Source organism: Rhamphochromis longiceps, linkage group LG10, assembly GCF_057381845.1.
Source record: "Rhamphochromis longiceps isolate RC_006_pf linkage group LG10, R_longiceps_female_GT1.1, whole genome shotgun sequence".
NCBI classification, from domain to species: domain Eukaryota; kingdom Metazoa; phylum Chordata; class Actinopteri; order Cichliformes; family Cichlidae; genus Rhamphochromis; species Rhamphochromis longiceps.
Window position 1 is genome coordinate 30365152 of NC_140566.1, and position 25129 is coordinate 30390280.

The 25129-nt window shown below is 40.5% G+C and overlaps 2 protein-coding genes across 2 annotated transcripts in view; one reads left to right on the top strand and one right to left on the bottom strand.

Annotated features, from left to right (window-relative positions):
- Nucleotides 1–19379, top strand: lig3 (ligase III, DNA, ATP-dependent). Its single transcript, XM_085421281.1, has 21 exons — nt 1–151; nt 1771–2351; nt 3490–3618; nt 4321–4539; nt 4647–4798; nt 4925–5091; nt 5822–5899; nt 6722–6890; nt 8977–9132; nt 10080–10211; nt 10327–10406; nt 12745–12832; nt 12910–12987; nt 13117–13240; nt 14876–15018; nt 15123–15197; nt 15461–15607; nt 16081–16231; nt 17323–17402; nt 17528–17611; nt 18658–19379. The coding sequence occupies exons 2-21, from the start codon at nt 1799–1801 to the stop codon at nt 18889–18891; spliced, it is 3039 nt and encodes a 1012-aa protein (XP_085277407.1). The 5' UTR covers nt 1–151; nt 1771–1798; the 3' UTR covers nt 18892–19379.
- rad51d (RAD51 paralog D) overlaps nt 18747–25129 on the bottom strand; it is a 24640-nt gene continuing 18257 nt past the window's right edge. The window contains exons 8-11 of the mRNA XM_085421283.1: nt 22046–22116; nt 21406–21573; nt 20090–20226; nt 18747–18884 (exon numbers count right to left, since the gene is read on the bottom strand). Of these exons, the coding sequence (XP_085277409.1) occupies nt 20131–20226; nt 21406–21573; nt 22046–22116 (335 nt within the window). The 3' untranslated portion in view covers nt 18747–18884; nt 20090–20130. The remainder of the gene's footprint in view (nt 18885–20089; nt 20227–21405; nt 21574–22045; nt 22117–25129) is intronic.

Below are 25129 nucleotides of genomic sequence, written 5' to 3' on the forward strand. Positions count from 1 at the left end.
GTACTTTTATTTTTGCGGAGCCAAACCGGAAAGGCTTTGCATATTTAAATTGCAATTACGCTGACTTAACGTCGCTGGGCTGTTGGCTAACAACAATGAGGAGTGCTAGCAGTTTAAAGCGTCCTATTACCGTTTACTCGGCTTCTCTAAGGTACAGTACATAAACACGTGTAGCACTTTTAGTAGCATGTTAAAGTATTTGTGATAACTGGTGTGCAGTCTATTAAGTCGACGTGATAATTTCCTTCGGGCGTAGAACAAAGTGAGCATTGCTAATGCTAACGTTAGTGAGCATATCCACTTGCCTTCGTGTCAGCAAACTTACACGTCGGATGTTTTGGAGGTGCGCTTAACGTTAACATTTAAAAATGCACGTTTGTGTAACTGAATAGGCACGCTGTTTTTTTTTTCTTTTTTCAAATATGCGTAAATATTAAAATAAGTCAACGTGTACTTTGTGTCTTTTCCAAAATCCTTTATTAGCCTTGAACTGAAAACATTGTGTTGCATTAAAGTCACTACAGTAAAGAATAAACAAGATAGAAAAACTGTCCAGTGACACTCTAGAGCACTTTGATACATCTGTGTTCGTTAATCCTTTAAATTTTAGCTGTTTGCCATTATTCCAAAGCTTATATATGACATGTAATAGTGTTTTACTTTTTTTGTTCTGTCCAACAGGGTAATCCGTGTGCTCTTTTGTTTTTTGTAGATTTGTGTTAGAGAATTGTAAGGTCATGTTTGTATGCATGGAGCATCCTGACCTTTTCCTTGTTTACTGCCTACTGAAATCTGTGTAATTTATCGTCGAAATGTAGGGCTTTTTTTTTTTTTTACTTAAAAACTCTGAATGGAGCCACAGAAGATATTGGAGCCTTATAAAGAAGGCTACACAGCCCATTACTATAAGTCAGCCTATCAACGTTACTAATAGGTGGAGGAAACAAAATTATTTTCCCACATGCGGCTACTCTGCTGCAGCCTAGTTATGCTTATCTGGAACTGTTAGTATTTTCATTATGATAATGCCATTTGTATATAATTTTTGTAAGTGTTATTTTTTTAATCTATTTATTTTATTACCAACAAAAAATTTTGAAATGCAAAAGTAGCCTATTTTGACAATAAATAAAACGTATAACAACACAATAGCTTTAAAAGTAGTAAAACAAACAAAAAACGACCAGTCTAAGTTTCATTTTTGTGGGCTTTTTTTGTTTGTTTTTCTGTTTGTTTTTTGGATTCGTAGTCCATTTCTTCAGGGATTGCTAATTGTTTTGTCAAAGCCACCTGGAGCCACAAGAGCGGGATCAAAGAGACTCATGTGGCTCCAGAGTCGCACTGATTTAGGTCAGCATTGCATGAAGTAATTCAGTTGTGTCGTTAAAAACATTTTTATATGAATTTTATGTAAGTGCTGAAATATTACAAATAATGTTTTGTCATACTGGCCCTACTAGCTTTCCATTTATCATTAATATTTTGGATTATACAACTATAAATTGTATTAAATTGCCTTAAAAAGGGATCCAATGTAATAAATTTGCCTTTATGAACCCTGCAGAAGCCCTGTGAATGTGCAGTGGGAAGCAATGTTACTGCCTAACTGGAATCAGGAAATTTACACTTGCAATGAATGCATAACATATTGCTGAGTCAGTGAACCTTTTATTAGAGCTGTTAGCATTAGGTTTTTTTTAGTATATTGACGTACCTTGTATTTAAAAGAAAGCTGTGTCATTAACCATTATATCCTTTTGCTTTTTTTAGGTTCTGAACTGTTCATCATTGCAACTTAATGCAGAAAACTCTCATTTTATTGCTTCAAAAGACTATCTGCGTAGTCCTAAATCCCAGTGGAAAACTTGTTAGATGTCAGAAACACTTCAGGTTGTGTAGGGCCTTTTCTGTCTATTCATGTGCTGAGCGTCTACCTTTGTCTTTTCATGAGTTACATTTTACAAGGAAAATCTCTGCATTATCCTTGGTATCCCAAAAGCACAGTCTTCTCCCAAACTATCCTCCCTGGCTTTTCCTGCATCAAAGTTTCTCCAATCAGCCGGATATGGCAGATCAGAGGTTTCTCGTTGAATATGCCAAACGTGGCACAGCAGGATGTAAGAAATGCAAGGACAAAATCCAGAAGGGAATAGTGCGCATAGGCAAAGTTGTGCCAAACCCTTTCAGTGAGTCTGCAGGGGAGATGAAAGAGTGGTACCATGTGAAGTGTATATTCGAAAAGCTGGAAAGAGCCAGAGCCACCACGAAGAAGATCGAGGATATCACCGACCTGGAGGGCTGGGAGGAATTACAGGATGCTGACAAGGAGATCATAAATAAACACGTTTCAGGTACAAAAGCCACTCAAAATGTAAATTTCACATTTTTAAAATGCTTTTTATGCAGAAAAATTGTCTGTGAACATACATTTATTGTATATTTAAACCCTTCTACTGCTCACAGGCAATATTTAAGCCTTGGCCAAAGGAAAATTTTACCCATTGTTGGAATCAGATCAAGCTCCTGTGTTCATAAAGTCAACAGTCAGTGAATCTCAGCTGCAGTGCACTTTTGATGTGACCTGATCTATTCTTGAAATTTCAATTCACAATCCCGCAAATCAGTTGAAGTGCAGCAGCTGACTGATATACTAGTAGTATTGTGAATACATGTGGGATACTGACATGAAACCAGTGGTGTGGCTCACATCTTCCCGCCCAGTGTCAACTTACTTGTTGTACCCGTACAGATAATTAGATGGCCGTTCAGTGAAGGCATGGCAACATGTTTACTTAGTGTTTGTCAAGTGAAAGCTGCAATAATGTGTCAAAAATATTTGTCAGTAATTGACTCGCCCATTTATTGTATATTTATTTATAGTTAAACTGTCATTAGGGAAAATGAGATTTAATTTGGATTTATGCATCTATATTAAATCTATGCAGGAGCAAACCCCTTTGAAACTCTATGCTGTAACCTGATGTATGCCTTCCTGGAAATGTAACTGAACATTATTGTAATTGTGAATTGTTTTGATTTTTTTGTAATTGACTGGAAGACAGTGGATCAACTTGAAGCCAGAAACTCAACAGCTAGCATTTTGGTTGCAGTGCAAAAGAGACACAAGTATAAATGCTGTAAGCAGCGTTGGGTACTTGCATAGGTTGTGTATAGATTTAGGGCATACATGCAACTTGTGCTTTCTTTGCTTCTCTTGAGGAAAATGATTAATTTCCTGGTTTCCTTGTGTAGGCTGTTAAATGCAGGTTACAGGATAATGAACAAACAGCCATAAAGACTGTAGGCATGCCCTGGCTTATGTATTCATATAGCATTATACAGCAAACTCTTTGATATGTAGTCTTGTGACAGCTAGGTCCCATACACATCACTTATGTGTGATCTCACTAGTATATTGTCAACATTAAATAAATAAGTTAGGGCATCTCAGGTCTTCTTTCTTCTAAATCCACTCGCCTTGTCTTGCAGACTTGATGGCCAAAGTTAATGCAAGTCCAAAAAAGAAGGTGCAGGCCAAGTTGAACACCACCGGTCAGCTGATGGCTCCCCCCGCTGACCCATCTGTCAATGCGCCAAGGAAGTTTTCAGGCTTCACTGGTGAGTTATGTCGAAATTCAAGTCACTCAGAAAAAAGAAAAAACAGTCCTTATTAATTATTAATTTACACGCGTTAACATGCAAAGAATTCACAAGATAGTCACTAGCAGTTGTGTAAACCAAATACGCACATCACTTACATGCTTCTGGGTCTTTTGTATGCATAGAATGAATGTTGTCAACCTGCCAGGGACTGCAGGTGGAAATGAGCCTGTGAGGCTAAATCTGGCAGTTTTCCATAATGGACCTAAATGCATACGTTAATTAAATTAAATTAAAATGAAAACACTTTAGAAAAGTAAACAAACTTATGTGGGATCTTTAAAGCGGTTTTCTGTTAGTAGTTTCCCTTTGCAGCTTATAGCTCAATTACAGGTATCCACAAGTCAGCAAACTGAAGCAATAAACAGGTGGAAGCAAAACTGCTTTCATATTCCCAGTGGTGATGTAAGCCACCAGTAATAAACTGGATTGAATAGGCAGGGAAACTCGTGCACTACAGTCTGAGGGCCACGGCCAGAATAGGAATAAAAATAATATGAATGTGGCGTGCTCTGAAAACAATGGTTTCAGCCAGTATCAGTGTTGTAGAGAATTCGGGCTTAAGTACAAAGGCTGACATTTTTCAGAATCCACTCCGGCCCCTTCATAGTGATCAATAAATCATGGTCTCTGCACTGTTCCCCTTCACTCTCCTTACAGCAACAAAGGCTGGCAGTTCTAGCAGCAGCCCTGGGGCGTCCTCTTCCCCTGCCAAAGCCAGCCAAGGCAGCGCGCTGTCCACCCAGCTCTGTGACCCCCAGCACAAAGACTGCCTCTTCAGAGAGTTTCGCAAGCTCTGTGCCATGGTGGCCGAAAACAACAGCTACAATACAAAGACGCAGATTATTGAAAAGTTCCTCAGGAAGGGCACAAGTGGAGGTAGCTGTCTCTCTCTTATTTTTTTTCTACCTTTTTCTGTATATATACAAAATCCAGCACGTCATCTTTACATTTCTGTGAATTTTCTCCTTTGTCTTCCATCCTAGATAAGTTCCACGGCGATCTTTACCTGACTGTGAAATTGCTCCTGCCGGGTGTTGTGAAAAGCGTCTACAACCTCAATGACAAGCAGATTGTAAAACTCTTCAGCCGCATATTCAGGAGCAACCAGGATGACATGGTGCGCGATCTGGAGCAGGTCTGTCGTCCATAAATCGTCACTCTTACAGTATTTCGGTGTTCGAAGTGGACAGACCCTTAACACGAACGCAGAATTACAGGCTCTTGACATCGTGTCTGTTTTTGTTTCGTTTTTCCTTTTAAGGGTGACGTGTCTGAGACGGTGAGGATGTTCTTTGATGAGAGTAAATCATTTCCCCCAGCTGCCAAAAGTCTCCTTACCATCCAGGAAGTGGACGCATCCCTGACCCGACTTTCCCAGCTGACGAAGGAGGATGAGCAGCAGAACGAGCTGGAGGATATTGCCAAAAAGTAATAAAACACATAATCATTTTTTATATCAGTCAGGCTGAGTGTTAAAATGTTAAAAGATATGGTAATTCTTACAAATAACCCCAATAAGGCTGACCTCGGTGTTTGTAGCTGCACCTCTCCACGTGACGTCTTTGCTTTACTGCCTGTAAAAGTTCCGATAGCTCCGTAGAAGCAGGAAGACGTACTTAGAGGTTCCATTTTCCAGTATTTATGGTACAATTATTTCCTTCCACTTATTATTTTTTTCTTATGGCTTTTTCTATTGCCTGCATTTGTGTACTTTTCCCTCCTTTCTCGATTGCCTGCCTCGGGCATGTCTAACACAAACGCGTACATTATCCCAACATCTTTATTTGACATTCTCCCCTCCGCTGCAGCAGACACCAGGCTATGTTTGTTTGTCATAAATTGCATCTTGCAAGCTGTAAACAGACATGGACATTATTTTTTTGCTGTACCAACTAAAGGGTTTGCTAGCATACTATAACATTAATAGGGCAAAGCAAGTAAAGTGAACTTGCAGTGCTCAAGTGTTCGTCTTTCAGCTGCCTCTAACGAAGCAGGTTCTTTCTGAGGTGTGTGCAGCTTCCATTATTCACTTTAAGGCATTTTAATCCAATCATTTTATATTTGTCATTTGTTTGCTTTTAGATTTCGTCTTCCCGAAATGTTGTAATGCTTCAGAATTTGCTTCACAGTAATAGTCTGAATTTTCCCTTCCCTACAGATGCACCAGTAATGACCTGAAATGCATCGTTCGCCTAATTAAGCACGATTTGAAGATGAACGCTGGTGCTAAACACGTGTAAGTATCTTTGGATTATTTAGTTATTCTCTTTGAACATGACAGAGGCAGGTTTATTTTACGCAAAGATGGAAAGTCTGAATAGTGAGGCAGTTGCTTTAAAGCTGCATTAAATCTGCATTCTCTCAAATGACCAGAAGAGGGCAGCTCGTCCAGTTTCAAAAAGTCACTGTGAAGAAGGTTATGGAAAAACTACCCTGTGACTCCCATCATCCGTGTTTCTGTTCTTAATCTCTCATTTCAATTCATTTTGATCACAGTAACATCATTTTTGTAAATTATGGTCCTCATTAGAGAGAAAAAAAAGGACAAAAAAAAGTGCACACCAGGATTTTTGTGGCTGTTGGGCAACGTTATGGTGACTATGACCATCTTGTCTGTGTAATTTATGATCTTTACCAACCTTTCATTCTTTGTGGTCATAAATTATACATTTCAGGTAAAGATATGTGGGCTTCTGTAAAAATAAACGTAATAAATCAAGGCTACAGATGCACTGAAAAAGCACGATCCTTGATCCTACAATGAGGGCATCTGTTAGGCACTGTTATGCTGCGTGAAGGCATTTAGAGAGCAGGGGTGCGCAGTAATTTTCCCAAGGGGACCACATGACAAACTGGGACTGTTGTGAAGGACTTTACCAGTAATTTATAAAGAGACAAAATTAATATTGAGCAGAATTGAGTTCAGCTTATTGCTCGTCCCTGCCCTAGAGAGAAAGGACACTGCTGTGTTTTCTCAGTCAGATGCAGGCTGACCATCATGTGATCTGTGATTTTTATTTTTTTAATAGCAGCCTGTCATTGTTGCCTCTTTATGCAGCTTGGATGCAGTGGATCCAAACGCTTACGATGCCTTCAAGGCCTCGCGTAATCTGGGAGACGTGATTGAAAGGGTGTTAAAGAATCAGCAGGAGGTGTCCAATGGTTCAGGACCTAAGAAACTCCTCACTATCGAGGCCTCACTTATGACCCCCGTCCAGCCCATGTTGGTAAGGATTCCTAATAAAAAGTGTCAAATTATACAGTACAGATGCACATACACACGGTCTTTGTCTGCTTTTAATCTCCGAGTCTTCATGTGAATGCAAAGCTGAGGTGTTTGAACCACAGTGATGTAAAAAAAAAAAGAAAGAAGAAGAAGAAGCAGTCACATTTAAAAACTATGTGAGCTAATTCAACTTAATTAACTCAATTAGGGAATAGAGGATGTCTGTCATCTGACCTTTCTGACCTCATAAATCACACAAGACACACATGCACAGTACAAAATTAAAATATTTACATAAGTATTAGGATACTTTTCCCCAAGCAATGGCCTCATTTATTTTGCCGATTTATTACACGTGTCAGGGGACGGGACGGATGTTACCTGTGGAAATAAACCAGGATATAAATTAGGGATACAGACACGGTAACAAATTAAAAGAAAAAGTTAACCCCTGACCCCGGTGTGTGTTAGAGGGAAGTGACGATACAGATGAATATAAAGTTGCCTGGAGTGATCACCTTTAACCTGTGAGGAAGCAGCTCTAGCCTGGTGGGAGTGGTCTATAAGAGGATTGGGTTAATCAGGGGTTTGATGAAAATGATGTGGATCCTGTGCTGCAGCATTCACAGCCTTCAGATGTCAGCCTAAATGAACACCAGAATATGGTCACTGTGTCGTACTTTGGTCAAAGGCAGTGAAGTTGTCATAGCGCAGGTGCTTGTTCGCATTTCGGTACTTCCACGTTTCTCTTTAAAATAGTCTAGACAAACATCTTGTTTGTAGATTGAGCTCTGAGCATGCCTCAAGGCTTCTGCAGCAGTAAATCTTGCAACTCGTACTTTTGTTTGCCGTGGTTCACTGCAAAAACATCACAATGTAGTGATTAGAGGTGTTAAATCTGATGTGTGCTCAAAGGCTTTGTGCAGTTCTGTATGCAAGGAAAAGATGTGGATTACAGAAAATCCTCAGTTTAGAAGGTCAGCTCTTCTGTCTGTCGTCATTCATCCTGAGCAAAAGTACTTTTCTGTGCAGCGGTCGTTAAGATGGCCATACATCAAGTCTAAACAAAGCAGTCCCAACTTCACACATTCACTGAGAGAACGACTGGCTATTCAGCTGAGTCACTCTGTCTGTTTGCAGCCTGCTTAAAGATTTAGCATGAGCCAAAGTTTACTTTATGTTAAGTTAAAATGTCTGAATATTTAGAGAATATATTTTTTTGATGGTTTGTTACTCGACAGCCAGACACGCAGCAGCTGGATCCTACAGATAACGCTGCACTGCAGACACGTAACTGTCCCCAACCCATCCTGAAGTGCAAATATTAATTCAGCATGATTTAAAATGTGTTTTACAGACCATTAAATTGCACATTACACAGCGGCCCTTTAATTACACCAAATAAAAGAAAATGGAAATGCGCTGCAGCTATCCCCGCATCGCATTTTAGGTTACAAATGATTAGCACAGGCTGTTCTTTAACGATCCACAGGCGAGCAACTTCGGTGTTATTAGTTTTAACTTTGTTCTCCTAACATGAGCTGGCAGAAGATGAAGCGCTAGATCGTCTTTCAGTGGATACAAAATAGTCATTTAGGTTGGTGTTGTGTAAATGAGTAGTCACTTTGAAGTCATGGCAATAATAAATAAATTTTGGCCATCTTCTGTCTGTCCACATCATGTAGTTGCCTGCAAAACTTCCTAATGATTAAAGAAATTCAAGGTTTTCTAATGAACCAGGTGTGCTGCTGAGGTTCCCAGCAACAGAAACCCTGAAAGATCCCAGGAGGAGACTTAAATGTCACCGTTTGCCCTCTTTTTGGCATATACTGACATAAACTTAAGTTTTACAAAATTTCATCACCCTCGTGGTTTCGAACTTGGTGATTCTCACTGGATGTTTTTATTAATGGTCTCATATTGTGAAGGAAATTGTTGAATCTACTGTTAATCCTACATGATTGATAACCTTTTTTTCTTGTTTGTCTTCTTAAATTGGATCAACCTTGGGAAACCTTTCATGAAAAGTAAGTTCACATAAAGCAATTAGAACTTCAGAAACGATTGTTTCCTTGTTGTGGTTTCAGGCGGAGGCGTGTAAATCCATCGAGTACGCCATGAAGAAATGCCCCAACGGGATGTACTCTGAGATCAAGTACGATGGCGAGCGCGTGCAGGTCCACAAGAACGGAGACAACTTCAGCTACTTCAGTCGCAGCCTCAAACCAGTGCTGCCTCACAAAGTCAGTCTTATCGCGCACATGCACAGACAGCACAGATGCAAATGTGCGGGCTCCCGGTCCGTGAAGCTATTTACTGATTAATGTAACAATGCTCATCAGGATGCAGTGTGTTCAGGTTTGCCCCGGCAGGATTAGCAGCTTAAAGGTATTTTCCCAGCGTGAAATTCAGACATTTCCCACAGTGATTTTCCAGCATTTGCATTCTCAGCATGATGCACAGAGACTTAAACGTGCAGGAATAAATAGCTCTGCATCATGTTCATTAGCCCTTTGAAATTGCTTCGGTGCACACAAAACGCACTTCACAACAATCATAAAGAAGAGGATGCCAAGCATGGCACAAGTTGGAAAAAGCCATGTAGCTCTTGTGCGTGATGTATACACACCATATTTTTCCAGGCTTCTCATGTGGAAGTGCAGCCTATGCTTTCTGAGGCATTTTAAAGCCTGGTACTTGTTTTTATGGTGTCTGCGGTCCACTTTTAGTCCTCTAGCCTGAAGGCTTCAGACATTTTGTCTTGAGTGACCGTCTTGTCATTGCAGCCCATCAGCCAAATGGCTAATTATGCAGCCTCAGCCGCTGTAATTAGGCAATTTATGTTAATGCTAGGTTAACATTCTGTGGGGGTGGGAATGGAGTCTAATTACAACAGTCCAAGGTACCTAATGTTCTTTATTCTGATGAATGATAACGGCAGAGAACTGTTTAGAGCATCCCCCACAGTGTTATAAAAGAGGATGGTGGGTACAAGCCTGAACCACGAGCATCAAATGTCTCATTTGATCTTTGCTTTTTAAAACATTTTTTGGTTGAAAATAATGCACTTTATTAATGAAACCTATTGTTTTTACAGGTTTGTGCTTGTTGTAATAGTTGTTGTTGTCACATGGTATTTGTTTCCACTCAGTAACTGAGCTCCCTGTGTGTGTCTGTATTGATGTTTCAGGTGGCCCATTTCAAAGAATACATCCCTCAGGCTTTTCCTGGTGGCCACAGCATGATACTGGATGCTGAAGTCCTCCTAATTGACACAAAGACCAGTAAACCCCTGCCCTTCGGGACCTTGGGTGTACACAAGGTGAGAACACTGCAGCCACTTTATGCTCTTTGTTTTGTCACACAGCTTTTTTTTTTCCCTTTCTCCCTCTTGGCTTTCTTGTCACCCCACAAACCTTCCTCTCCTCTCCCTTCAGAAAGCAGCCTTTCAAGACGCCAAGGTGTGCCTTTTTGTTTTTGACTGTATCTACTTCAATGGTGTGAGTCTCATGGAGAGGTAATGCTCTTTCAATCCATCCTTTGTCTCAGAAATGACTTTGCACTTCACTGTGCAGAGTAACCCCTTATGGGGATGATGCAAGCATGTTGTTTTTAACATTAATAGGCTGCTCTGTCCTTGTGGTTTGCTCACTCGCTGTTATGTGGTTAATTTGTGGTTTTATGGAAAGATTTCACTTTATTTGCAGTCCTTTTTTTCTAACGAAAGAAAATAATAACTTATTATCAGTACTCGAGCTTGTATGTCTGGAACAGGGGGACTTTGAAATGATTAATGAAGGACACTGAGGACCAGTCTTCAGCATCTAGTGACCTTCAAATTCACATCCACTTGAGCAAGAGTAGTTCATGTAACAGGGTGTCTGAGGATCCTTAAAAATCAAAATTAATTTATGCAAACCTCAGAACCAGAATCACATTTATTTCCAAGTGTTAACACAAACAAGTAATGTGACTTTGTGTAACAGTGGTGCAAAAGAAAAATATATAACGGCTACTTTCAGCTGCTCCCTTATATCGAAGGTAGCTGTAGAGCTAATTGGAAGGTTGGGGATTGATCCCTGCTTCAGTCTGCATGCCTAAGTATCCTCATACAAGATGCTGAGCCCCAGTTTGCTGTTCACTGTGTTCATCCAAGTATAAATGTGAGTGAATGTTTGATACAAAAGCACAAAATCATGCTTGTGTGCTCAGGTAGTTTGATTTGGTACATACTTTTTTTTTTTTTAATGCCTTCCACAAATGGATTTTTCTTCCTCGCAGGAACGAACCAGAGATCTTCAATTTGTTGGACAAATACTTAAGCTGTTCTTCTATAGAGGCACTATGAGAATATATAAATATAAATTTTCAAATGTATATGGAGTGCAGTGGAGTCCAATGTGCAAATGTTAATGGGCTGAATAAGCATAATGGTGTGTTAATGGAAAACAGTGATTATAAAGTGAATCAGTGGAGGAGGCTTTGTTGAGCAGTTCCGCTGCAGATGGAAAGAAGCTGCTGTTTGAATGCAGTGAAGTATTGATCCCGATGGGTTTGCAGCTTCCTGCCAGAGGGGAGTGACTCAAAAACTTTATGTCCAGGGTGAAGCCTAAACCATCCACTTCACTGGGCATGGAGCCATGGGCCTCTCTCTTCTGTGGAAACTTCAGTTCTTTACTTTAATGATTCGGCTTCAAATGTTCCTTTTTGATAAAGCTTAGAGTTATGGCTTGATCAAGTGACCTTGAATCCTTCCTTAGTTATGCTCCTTTGGGCACTGACTACTGGGGGACTTCCCAGAATGCACTGAGCACTTCTCCAATACTCCCTCCTGCCAGAGGGGATTGGCTCCAGAATCTGATTGCCTGGCATCAGAGAGTTCATAAAAAGGGACCTTTTATAAGTCATAACTAGCTTTGACTAATCACCTCTCTCTCATGGTGATATGAGCCCCGTGAGTTTACCCACAATGCACTTTTTTAATGCCCTCCTGTGTATTAAGATAAGATAAGATAAGATAGAACTTTATTAATCCCTCGGGTGGGTTCCTCTGGGAAATTCGATTTCCAAAAAAGCACAGCACCGACAGAAGTTACAGAGTTATACACACACACATATATATAAATACAGAGACAATATAAATAAAATATTATCAGACAACAGATTAAACATCCAGACTTCCAGTGCTTATTTCCTCTAACTGTATGTAATATAAGTTAAACGGTGAAGTTTTCCTATTAAAATTGTGACACATGTAATGATATTTATGCTCAGAGTTGCTCATAGAAATAATGGTATAAAGTATAAAGTTGATTTACACAGAGCTTAACTGTGTTTTCCACTCCTGAGAATTTCGTTGTACTTACTAAATTTATGAAGTTACTCTCAAAAAGTGCTGCACCCACCCTTAGATAATTCAAAGGCCTGTAACTGAGTGTTTTCGTAGTATAAAGGTAAAACTTTGAATGCCTTTATTGAATATACTTAAAGTTAAAAGAAGAAGCTTCTTTCAGCCGCTCCCTTATTCACAATGGACCGCCACAGCATAGGTGGGCATATTTTGTTTTGGCTGATTTTATCTGGTATCCTAAAAATTACTGTACCAAAACATTGGCTGATTCTGTGGGGCTCAGCTGGGAGGCACTAATTGATTCTTCGTGGAATAACCCACCAGCACAGCAGATCAGGTGAGGACTATAAAGAGCAAAAATGTGGAGGTGGGGATGCAGCAGAGGATTTTACCCGTGCGAGTGGAGTTTGAATCCCAGGCAAAGCCAGAAGTTTACAAACTTTTAGAGCACTGCGGAGAGAAAACGTGGATTTTCACGTGTCCGCTGGCTTTCTGTCTTCTTCAGGCCTCTGTGTGAACGCAGGAAGTTCCTGCATGACAACATGGTTGAAGTCCCCAACAGGATCCTGTTCTCAGAGATGAAGCACGTCACTGTAAGTATAACTGTGAATGCGTCTTTGTGCTGTATGCGTACACATGTTAAAAACGTGTGCGTCTGTGTGTGTGTCAGAGAGCAGGGGATCTGGCGGATATGATAACTCGTGTCATCAGGGAGGGACTTGAAGGTCTGGTGCTAAAAGACGTAAAGGTGAGTTGGTTCATTGATGATGGCGTTTGGTAATCAGATTTATTTACTGTTCAATTTCTCAAGTTATGCTTAAACTGTACGTGTAGCTGAAACATTGCGATGATGAGGCTTTATATCTGCGTGTCTCAGAGCACCTATGAGCCGGGGAAGCGCCACTGGCTGAAAGTAAAGAAGGACTATTTGAATGAAGGGGCGATGGCAGACACAGCTGACCTGGTGGTGCTGGGAGCCTTCTACGGGAAAGGCTCAAACGGTCTGTAAAGCCTTAACCATCTGCTTCATTAGGCATGGAGTCTTTTCCCATTCTTGATGCTTTATTTTATTCACCCTGACAATTCTGTTTCGCCATAAAATGAGGTGATTTAAGCCATTTTCACACATTTAATGGATCACTGAACTATAGACATTACCCAACAAAAGCACATGTGGGAATGCAAAGACCTCGTTGCACTATACTATCCAAATAGAGCACTTTTCTCTGGTTTATTTGTGATTTTTACACGTTTTAAAAGTAGAATGGAGGCAGAGCCTAAAGCTGTCAGGGCCTCTCTGTTCTGTGGAAGCTCCAGCTTGTGTTCAGGAGACAGATACCATCTTTACTTTAATGATTCGGCTTCAAATGTTCCTTTTTGATAAAGCTTACAGTTATGGCTGGATCAGGTGACCCTCAACTATTCCTTAGTTATGGACTCAGACTGCTTGGACATTTCCCATAATGCACCGAGCACTTCTCCAGTCACCCCTTTTCTCTCCTGGTGTGGTTAAATGCCGCTACTGCACGCCGTTAACTTTTGACTGATTTCTCTTTATTTTGTGGCCTCTTTCTGTGCTCTTTTTGTTTTACGCCCTCTTGTGGTGGATAGCTGTTCCTGCTTCCTGTTAAAGGGGATTTCTTTGTTCCTACTGTCACCAAGTACAGGCTTATACTGGGTTGTCTGGGCTGTAGTCTTTATCTTCCAGTACGATAGCCCACTGAGACAACTGCTGTTGTGAATTGGAACTACAAAAATAGAATTGAACTGAACTGAAATGAAATGTCTGACGCAGTCAGGACATTAAAGGCCTTTAACAAAGTGACATCTGATTGCGATGATCTGTGCAGTGCGAGTACAGCGTGTGTGTAATAGTCCAGTTAGTCCACACACGCTTCAGTCAGGCAGCTACTTCTCTTGAACAATTTTTTTCCAGCAGTGAGAATTAGTCTGATGCGAAATCTCACCTGCTGTGTGCTGCAGGGGAAAAAGGACAGCTTCAGATGATTTCCTGACTGTATTCTCCAGACATTTGTTGGAGTTCATGTATGAAAACAGCTTTGAACGGTTAAGACAGTTTTACTTTTGCCCCCAACTTTTAATTTTGCTGTGAAAGACGGGGTCAAGCCTTCTGCAGGTGTGACACAAAGCGAAAATATAAATACACGATTCTTGCATGTATTATGTTTAGATAGGATGATGAAATTAACAAGACAGCTCCGTTACTCTGGGAAAACATAACTAAATTGGAGGATTTCATATGAAAAATGTGCAGATACAGGCTGTTACATAAGGAGAAGATGCCAATGGGTGAAATAGAGAAGCAGGTGAGATTTGAAGCAGGGGCCATTGAGGAGGCTGGCTAATGAGTGTGCAACAACATAACAAACACAACGAGAAAGGTACAAGTTTTCAAAGCGTGCTTAATGAAACGACTCGTGTAGTTGAAAACGAGCTAATAGAGCAGAAACAATAAATCAGATGAAACGCTTGTCGTAAGAGGCTGTAGGAAGTGAGTGGGAAGGAGAAAAAAAGATAATTTGAAGAGGCAGGTTTTGAGAAGTCGGTGCTGGTGGAGAGACTATTCTGTGGGAAGCAGTTCACCTAATGCTTGCGCGTCTTCTTCTACCCACCAGGGGGCATCATGTCCAGTTTTCTAATGGGCTGTTACGACCCAGACTCCAAGAAATGGTGCACAGTCACCAAGTGCTCCGGAGGCTACGACGACGCCATGTTGGCCAGGCTCCAGAAAGAGCTGGATGTGATCAAAATCAGCAAGGTCAGAGAGAATCCACTTAGAGGTTAACCAGGAATATTGAGCTGATATCATAAAATTGAAAATTAATCTTTTGTGTGTCTGTGTGTGTTTGTGTCTTAATGTAGGAGCCAAGCAAAATCCCTAGCTGGTTGAAAATCATCAAGAACTATTATCCAGATTTCATTATCCGCGATCCTGAGGTGAGATGTCACTACTCAGCACATTTGGATTTCCCAGCGGGCCTGTTCACGCAGAGCACAGTTGTATATCTGGATACTGCACACCCTTTGAATGAAATTAGAAGTTGAAAGCGTCTCTTGCGTGTATCCACAGGAATTCCTTTAAATGAATTACCCCCGAAAAGCGCCGAGATAATGACGGGCTCTGAGATGGGAGGTGTTTTTAATGCATGCAGTGACCCTTTGTGGCTTTTATATATGATTATGTGTTTCCTGTGCTACAGAAAGCACCTGTGTGGGAGATCACAGGCGCAGAGTTTTCCAAATCGGAAATGCACACCGCTGATGGCATCTCCATCCGCTTCCCCCGCATGACGAGAATCCGCGATGACAAGGACTGGAAGAGCGCCACCAACTTGCACCAGCTTAAAGTAGGATATCAGCGTTTTTGATTTGTAGTGCTTGAGAAAGAATTAGCCGCTGCTCAGTGATGAAGTTTTATTGAGACGGCACAAAAGACGTTTTAGAAATCAGCCATTCATTTAAAACTGAGGCGTATCTTCTAGGGATGCTTGTTGCTAATTGCTTTCTATTGTAAAATATGATGGGGGGAAAATGGGAGGATGTGTAGTAATACAGGTGACGGGAGGAATGGAATAATTAATCCCACTGTTAAACAAAGCACCCAGGGGGACAGCATGAAGTATGATTGAAACGGCGGGGAGGAGGAGCAAATTTGCAGTCTTCCCGCGAGTATTGACGGATGAGTTGAAATATTGGCCGAGGCAGTAAAACATGCCTGGGCTTAATTATTTGAATCCGGCACGGGTCTTCAATCTCCACTGACACAGAACATTACATCTCTTGGCCGAAGCCCATGTTGTCATTTCATCACTCTGCACAGGAGCTGTACCGCATATCGAAGGAGAACTGCGACTTCAAAGTGACAGCAGGTCCGTCTACATCCAACGATGACAAGGGCTCATCGGGGGGGGACAGCGGAGGAAGCTCGCCATCGTCCTCCTCCAACAAAGGCGCTCCGCCCAAGAAGACGAGTAAGTTCACAAGTCACGTACATAAAGGGAAATTACATTGTTGTTGTGTGTCCGGATTTACCTAAGATTAGGTTTGAGTTACACTTAATACTTTAAAAAGTGAAGATTCAAATGACCACAATTTATTTGTGGTTAAAGACTCTTGTTTTTAATTTTTGGAAACTTCCCTTTAAAATGCCACCAATGCTATTGATACAGCTTTGTTTACATAATCAGTAAATTCATAACCTTGTATTTGAGGCAGAATAGGTATTGTTAAAATGTTTGAGGCCTCGTTGTTTCATTGTAACTGGGTTAAAGTTTAGCATCTTTGCACACACAATAAGTAAAACCCTCCAGTTATGATTGAGGTGATGCTTTGACTGTGTCTGCAACACAATGTGCAGAATATGCACTGAGCTTGTTGACAGTCTGGCCTGAGACTGAGGAGGGACCCTGAGATTTCAAATGAATCGCTTTCAACTTGCAGGCGTCTCTGCCCTTCCTGGAAACACCCACATAAAGAAAAAGTAGTCTCCATCATGCAGATGTTTATTTAAGAAAATTCCATAAATGCATATGTGAGATTTTAAGATTTATCTGCAGGTTAGTGGACATTTATTAGAGCATTGCTTTTTTTTTTCCCCTTGAAGATAAAAAATATTTTTTTTAACCAGTAAATTGTTTTCCACCAATGATAATAGAATTTTACACATAAACCAAACACTCCTGTCTAGATTCTGCAGGTTTGCTCGCATCGTGCAAAACTTTATAAATATTTGCATGATGCTTTAACTGTTTTAAACTTAGTTTACGCAACTAAACACAACATTTCAGAAACTTCTAATACAGGAAATATTTCTTATCGTAACTAATCAACTGCAGTAATTTAATAGTGATATCTAAGAGTAAAGTAACTCTGTTCACCTTTAATGTCTCTACTTAAAGAAGCAGGCTCACACAGATGTTTATATGCATGTCCTTTATTCTAGACATTGGTTCATAATTCAAGTTAATATAATGCAGAAATAAATTTGTGGACACTTTAAAGTGACCCCAGTGCTGCAAATACTGCTTTGTTATAAGTGTAATCAATAACATGCACTCTGCAGGCAGCAGCACTCCACCCAAAGCCAAGGCAGTGAAATCCCAGCCTCGCACTCCCAGCTCAGACGCACCCAGTGCTAAGAAGGTAATGTTCTTTACATCTCATGTGCTACATTAAAGAAAAGTTTCATCGTTACAGAACACGAGAATTGCACAAGGCGCAAACCCAAAGCTGCAGTGATGACCTAACGTTAGACTGTTTCTTATCAGGTGAAGAAGAGTGAGAGTGTCCACAGCAACGGACAAACTAAAGCAAAAGCTACCTCACAGAAACTGGAGCCAAGGAATGACAAGGTTAGTAACACAACGTGTGTTTAAATGTGTTCTGTGGACGCAGTTAATGTGAAGAAACAAATGCTATTTAGGATTATTAAACTAAATCCATCTTTAAGTTTCTTTTAAGGTCTGACAATCATAAAACAAAGTAACTGTTTGTTAAAAACTGTAATCCTGTTCTAAAATTAGTGCATCAGTGCGTTGTTTATGGCTTTGACAGGTTATAGATTACAACACTCAGAGGCCAGCTGACTAATAAAATCTTGACAGTTTTAAAACTTTTTTCTCGTTTTCAGTACAGTGTTAAAGATACAAATATTCCAAATTTGGCGGTTTAGTGGCTCTTTATATTTGCAACTCTGGTAACTGCTGTCAAAGGACAGAAACAGGAACGGGCAGGGGAACCTTTAACCAGCTTATGGACTGTTTTTGAAGCTAGAATTATGCCAATAATTCCCAATTTCTGAAGAAAAGTTTACATGTACAATGTTGCGTATATGAGGTCATTAACTGAACCAGGTCAACAGGCCGGTTTGTGCTGAGTATTGGCCGAGCAGCCGCTGTGATTGTTAGATCCAACTTGAATGTTTATTCACATCCTGGTCTGACCTTTACAGAGTTTGTCTTCACTCTGTGAAATGTGGCCACCTCACTAACACCATTCCACTATCTCAAGCAATCACAAGCGGAAACTGGCTGTTTGTTCCTTAATTACTGCCACAATAGTTTATATTTCAACAAGGCCTGGGTGTGCATCCTTTAATGCAGGTGTCCCCTGTGAGACTGCAACAAATTCAGAGTTTGTAAATTCTTCTTTGGACGTGAAGAGATTCTGTTAAGGTTTACTGACTGTTAGAGTTGGACTGATATTAATCACAGACTGAGCTCTACAAAGCCTTTTTATGTCTTTATATCAAATAGTCTTTTTCTTCATTTCCATCAGTGACATGGTAATATTACACAGCCTGAACAGTGCAGAAAAGCAGAGCACTTTGCTCCCTTGAATGTAGGGAAAGTATTGCTGCAGGGTGTCTGTTCTGCTGACCTCACTGTTTTCCCCGTAGACACTGCTGGACATCTTCAGCGGCGTGAAGCTTTTCCTGCCCGACTCGGTGCAGGACTTTAACAAGCTGAGGCGATACTTCGTGGCGTACGACGGGGACCTCGTGCCAGATTACGACGCAGCCTCCGCCACGCACACTCTGGCCGAACCCGAAGAACAGAGCCAGGCTCAGAAAGTGACCCCCAGCTGGATCTGGGAATGTATCCGCAAGAGGCGTGTCGTAGCTCCCTGTTAATAAAAGAGGAGGAAACTACATTTTATACACTGCTTTCACCCAGCCATGAACTGCTGGTTTTCTGGTGATGTTATTTGTTCAGAGGGCAGCTCTAAGTTTGGGGATGTTACCGTGACTGTCTATGTTTTCAAATGCCACTGCTCTCAGGTCATTTTAATTTATTCTTTTTGAACCTTTCTGCTCATGCGGACCAACAGATGCAACACACATTTAGGTTGGAGGTGGAGTGCTAGATTAGTCTATGATTATATGAGGTGTAGAATATAGCCTCTAAATCATGAGTAACGTACAGTTTGACACTGATTTTACACACAAGTCTAGGATATGAACCAGTTTTGTTTTTTTTAAATAAGCATCAAGCAATACTTTCGACTGCCTGAAGAACACTCTGATATTAAAGCTCAGCTCCTGCACTGAAAACAAACATCTGTCTGCCATTAGGAATAAACAAACCTGACAAAGACAATAAAAATGTCCCTGTAACATCATTCCAGCGTGTCTCATTTTCATCGGTTTGTGTTTGGAGCGTCGCACTGATTTGCATTGGAGCCACTTGCAATAAAAGCTGTGGTGTCACAGAGATGAATGGCATAAATGCTGGCCTCCGAAGCTACAAGTTATGAACATGCGCGAATCTCCGGAGAGCTCTGCTTGTGCCAGATTTCCCCAAAACCATATGGAGAGAATTTGTTTTAAAAAGGCATTGCTCCAGCTAAACCAAATACATTTCCCTTTCTCGATCGTGAGACTCCTTGTATGATCCAGTGAAATGCTGAGAGGTTTTTCCCCTTCAGCCTGCTGCATCAGAATGGCTTTCAGGGATAATTCAGATTTGCCTTTTTCATCCGTGGGATACTTCAGGCTATGAGGTGGCTTTAATTAAATGTTCGAACGTATTCACACTCTGAGAAGAATTCGCATGAGCCTACCCAGCTATGCCTGAAAGAAACACGAGAAAAGCCTTTATATTCCTCCCGATTTTCCAACAGGTAAGAATAAAATCTCAGGCCAGTATGCCAAAGCTGCAGCAGATGACTGACAGAGCATGACGCCGGCAGTATCTAAATAGGTCAATTTTGAAGCTAATAACTGTGGCGACCGTTTTTAATTGGAATAAAGTTTAGTTATCGCTTGAATGCTAGCAGAGTACTTCAAAAAGACACTTTCTCCCAAATTCGACCCAGAAACATGCGTGTACCTTTGGTGTGACATTTATGCAGAGGATTACGGCTGCTCTCATCAGGAATCAGTCTCATCCAGTTTCCTCTTTCCCGAGGACCCTTTTTCTGAGCGACTCCACCACTGCAAGTCAAATTCCTCTTTGATGTGACAAGGCTAAGAAACAGAGCACATGACAGTTGATTTAGACCTAGTTAAACACAACGCTGCCACAATATTAAATATTCACTGGCTCGGTTCATTCTGAAGCTGCTTTGTTTCCGCTGACGACCGTCTTTTATAACTCCGGAGCAGAAAATGCAGAGTGAATTTCCTCCCATTATTTTTAACAAAAATGTTGGTTTAAAAGATCTTTGATGTCGAAGGAATATCAGTGATCGTTATCAAACCCGAGAGGATACGTTCAAACTAAGATGCTATCAAATCAAATTCAGTTGTGAAATGAAAGTAATCCCCACTGAGACATGTTTTAGTGCAGTTTCAGAAATAATCTGCATTTACTAACAAACACAGGCCTGTGTCTGAAAATTACAGTGAAAATCCCACTGAAGAAGACCAAAGGTGAACTCGTGGTGCTAGGAAAAAAAAAGGGATGAACTAAGTGAACATCCAAAAAGTCTGAAAAACGAGTTGACCTGTCATGGCTTCCATAACAGACCAACTCATTTCTCATGGTGGATGAACTTAAGAAATCGTTGTTTAAATTACTTAAAAACAAGAATTGGGCACAAGACTGAATTTATTTTTCAATCTTTGCTTGGTGGTGGTAGCATCATGCCCTGTTTTGCTGCCAGTGCTACTCGCACATTGCAGTGGATGGAATAATGAAGGAAAACTACCTCCAAATTCTTCAACAGCACCTCAGATCAGCAGCTAGACAGATGAAACTTTATGTAGAATTGGGATCAACACAATGACCCCAAACAAACATCAAAACTGGTTTTGGAATGGATAAAGCAACATTACGTTACTGGAATAGCCTTCCCAGTTTAAATACAGGAGGAGTGTGGACGCTAAGCATAAATGTAAGTGATCCTTATCCCCACTAATAGGCTTCTCCTTTGCCCATGCTCCTCTTCTCCAGAAATTTTACTCAAATCTGATCTGGTAGTGTTTTTAATCTCGAAGACAAACAAACGGAAAACGTTCCTCGCCTTGGCTCGTGTCTCGGCGGAGGAATAAAACATGTCTTTATCAAACCAGACCGGTTCTTATTAAAAGGGCAAACACGACTTCAAAGTCTCCATTTTAACAAGATGTTTTGACAACAACGAAACCCCTCGACAGAATCAACACTGAGCTGGTTGCTCTGCAAGTTAATGCTGCTTCTTGTACCTGTCTGGAAGACTTGATCAGCTTTGCAGAGCGCAGACTGGGCTGGCTGACAGCCGCCGCCTTCTCTACTCGCTCCAGCAGGATCCTGGTTCTCGGGATGTGACTCCACGAAACGCCGAGGCCAGGCTGCACTTCCCCGCTGCCACTTCTCGTTACATGGTTTGTTACCTGTGGGCCCAGACACCATCGTGTTAGTTTCTTCCCTCACTCTCAGGAGATTATCGCACCATGCTTTGGTACAGCTTCCCACGCGTAACACAAGCTTTAGAAGACGGAAGATATAAGTGGGACAAGCAGATCGTCCCACTTTTATTGAAAGGCTACCAAATTATCTTTATCTCCCTTCAAATAACTTCATCACTTGAGGTGAAGATCAGTTTTCTTTGGTGCATGCTTTTTAAACGTGCATACTCCTTTTTTTAAACATAATTAAAACCTGCAGTTCACTGAACAGGGTTGATTTTACTTTAAAACTATTTTTTTGAATTATTATAATCCTATTTATTAACCCAAAAAAGCAGTAAAATGTTTAGTTTTCTCAGAAAGAATAACAAGAAGTAGTATGTGTAGACTTTAGATTGACACTGGAAGTGCATCTTGCATTTAGAGCAGCACACATCAAAGACTGAGTCGTCCGTACCAAAGCAGCAACGTTGAAGTCCTTTGCCATCGTCTTAAGAGCTCCTGCCACTTGTATCATCAAGGACATGCCTGGAGGCAAAGGAAGTTGTAGAGAGGTTAGTTCATGTACAGAATACTCTCAGGCTCTGTCACAGGAACTTTCAAAGCAACTCAACAGTAGCAGCTCAAGCTAAATTTATTACAGCGAAATTTGCATTCCTAAAAATTGCTCGAGTTGACTTAAAAAAGCTGCGGTTGCTTGTTGAAGCTTGTAGCGATGCCCATGACGGATCTGTCACTTTAGGTACAGACATTTGTATTTCACCAGTGCATCGAACTGTAAAAGCTTGTTGTTCCAAAGTTTCCTAATAAAAATCTGCAAAAGTAGCAAGCTAACCTTTACATTTGGTGCTAAATTACACATATTAGCAGGCTAACCGATGGCTGGTGTCTTGGTATAGCACTACCAAATAAGCTTGGTCGCAGCTGACAAAATAAAACGACAAAAGCATGTGGTGGTAATCATGTGGCAGAAAGTAACTACAGATGGTCCACTCATTTTCAGTCATTTTAAGGCTGAAATGGTGCATGAAATATAAGGAACACTCTTTAATTGTAGCGAGTATAAAAGTCACACGGATCATGTCAACATACGTTGAGATTTTCACCTTCCTCTATTTTTTAAAATGCGTTTTTTAATGATTTTCAGTTGCTTCCTGACTGTTTTTGCTTTTAAATTTATCATCTTGTGATCTGTTGCATGTTTAATATTTTACCAAATTCATAACCATAACAATCCAAACATTACTCTGTGCTTTGAATATTCCTTAATTAAAACCTTAAAAATGTTACCTTTTTCTTCAGAAGTAATATGAACTCTACTGTGTGCCAAACCCAAATTACTGGATACAAATTTTCCACTGTGCTGTTCATTACTGTAATTAGTTGAGCACAGCAGCAGTGTGCCCGAGCTCACAAATTACATTTGGAATTATAATCCAGCAGTAAAGGGCTGACTCCTTTTCTAAGGAGTGCATAGGAAACATTCAATGAATTCCACAGATGGTGGGCTGTAAAAACCAAAGACGTCCTTATTTACTGAAAGGAGTGCATTTGCTTCATCTATAAAGAGGACCTATTATGCTTTTCTTATTTTCTGCTGGATGCTCATATTTAAACGCAGCATTTAAATGATCTCGAGCTTCAACCTGCTCCGAAGACTGTTTCAAGCAGTTTTCTACTCTCAGCTCTGGATGACGTGAGCGAGTGTGGATAACTTTAATATGGCTTCCTCACCAACACTCCTCTCTCACTGTTGTTTGCCTGAAGCACATGTGTTAAACTCAAGGTCTGTGGGTCACATCCAGTCCTTTGCTAATTTTAATGTGGCCTATCAATCAGTGTAGTTTCTTGAAAACTGCAGGCTGTAGGTTTATTAACATTCCCAACAGTAAGCTAAACAAACACCTCCTACTGTCAGTGTTTGTTCTTGATTGAACAGAATCATGGTTATGCAACTTTTTCATTTTTATTTTTTATATGCATGCAAACTTAAAATCAATTATTTGTTTACTCTTTTAATCCATTAACACATCACTGAACTACATAAACTATAAGGATAAATGAACAATACCACCTACACCTCATACCTACAGGAAGTGTAGATGTAAGAAATTTCACGCTGTGGCATCTTATTACCATACCGTGCTCAAATTCAGTGAGCTCTTTCGAACAGCCCATCCTTTCACAAATATGTGTAAAGACAGACTGCATGGCTAAGTGCTTGATTTAATACACCTGTGACTGAAAACACCTGAATTCAGAGGTAAGAGATTTAGCCAAATACTTCTGTACACATAGCACCTCCAGCTAAAACTGAGTTTGACAACCCTGGTTTAAGGTGGCCTTAAAGGAAGAGGAGCCAAATACATGTAAACGTACCATATTTTTCAGACTATAAGGCGCACTTAAAATCCTTTAATTTTCTCAAAAATCGACAGTGCCTTATAATCCGGTGCATCTTATGTATGAATTCTGGTTGTACTTACTGACTTTGAACCGATTTTATGTGGTACACGGCGCTCAAAAATCTGTCAAAAAATGTTTTAGTACGACTTTGAAGCTATGAAGCCGCACCGCTTGATGGATTGTTGGAGCATTAGTCAGGAGCCTCCCAGAGTAATCTGGGTCCTAAACTCCATCTCTTCAGGTTCCAAAGTCAAACGAATACTGCAGCATCACTGAGAGTTTAAAACTGTCTAAATTCTTTCATCTTTAATAAAATAATCAGTGTTGCTCCTTTACCAGGTTTTAACAATTAAGTTTAACATCCAGGCATCCATGAAAACAGAATTTATAAATTTAACAGAGTTAGAAGTTAGCAGGAAGTTAGCTCGCTAGTTTCCACCTAAACATGATATAGCATGTTCTGACTGAGAGATTTCTGAAAAAATTAAAACGTACAGCTCTGCTATCACTTCCAACATAAATGAAGACAGAAAGCTAAACAGCAGTGACGTTTGTAGGGTTACTGAAGTTGGACAGCTGGTATATAATGATGTGCTACGTGACCGCTAGCAACACAGCTATGTTAGCATAACATAAACACAGTGAAGCTGGAGGATGAACGCTACCTTTTTTCCACTTGATAAAAATTAACGTGAGGGTTCCTGATGGTTAGGGACAAATGCAATCGCATGGCAGGATGTTGTAAACGGACCAAACTTCAGTCAGGAGAACAACTGAGATAATCCATCCACAATACGAGGTTAGTCATTAATATACTGCAACAACATGGGGATAGAGCCGCTGCGAGAGAATTCAGCATTAATGAATCAATGGTACGGAAGTAGAGGAAGCAAGAAGAATGAGTTGAGTAAAGTTGGACTTATTTGACTGTTTTGTTTCACTTAATGCGCTTTATAATCCGGTGCGCCTTATGTATGAAAAATACAGTACTACAGAGGATTCCAGGAATAAAAATGTGGAGTTGAAAATGAGGCCGAAAGGTTTCCAGGTAAGAGAAATGTTATTGTCTTCATGTGTTGTGATGTTATCCGATAGTTTGATTTCATTTTTTGGATTTTCTTCTTCTGGTTTTCTC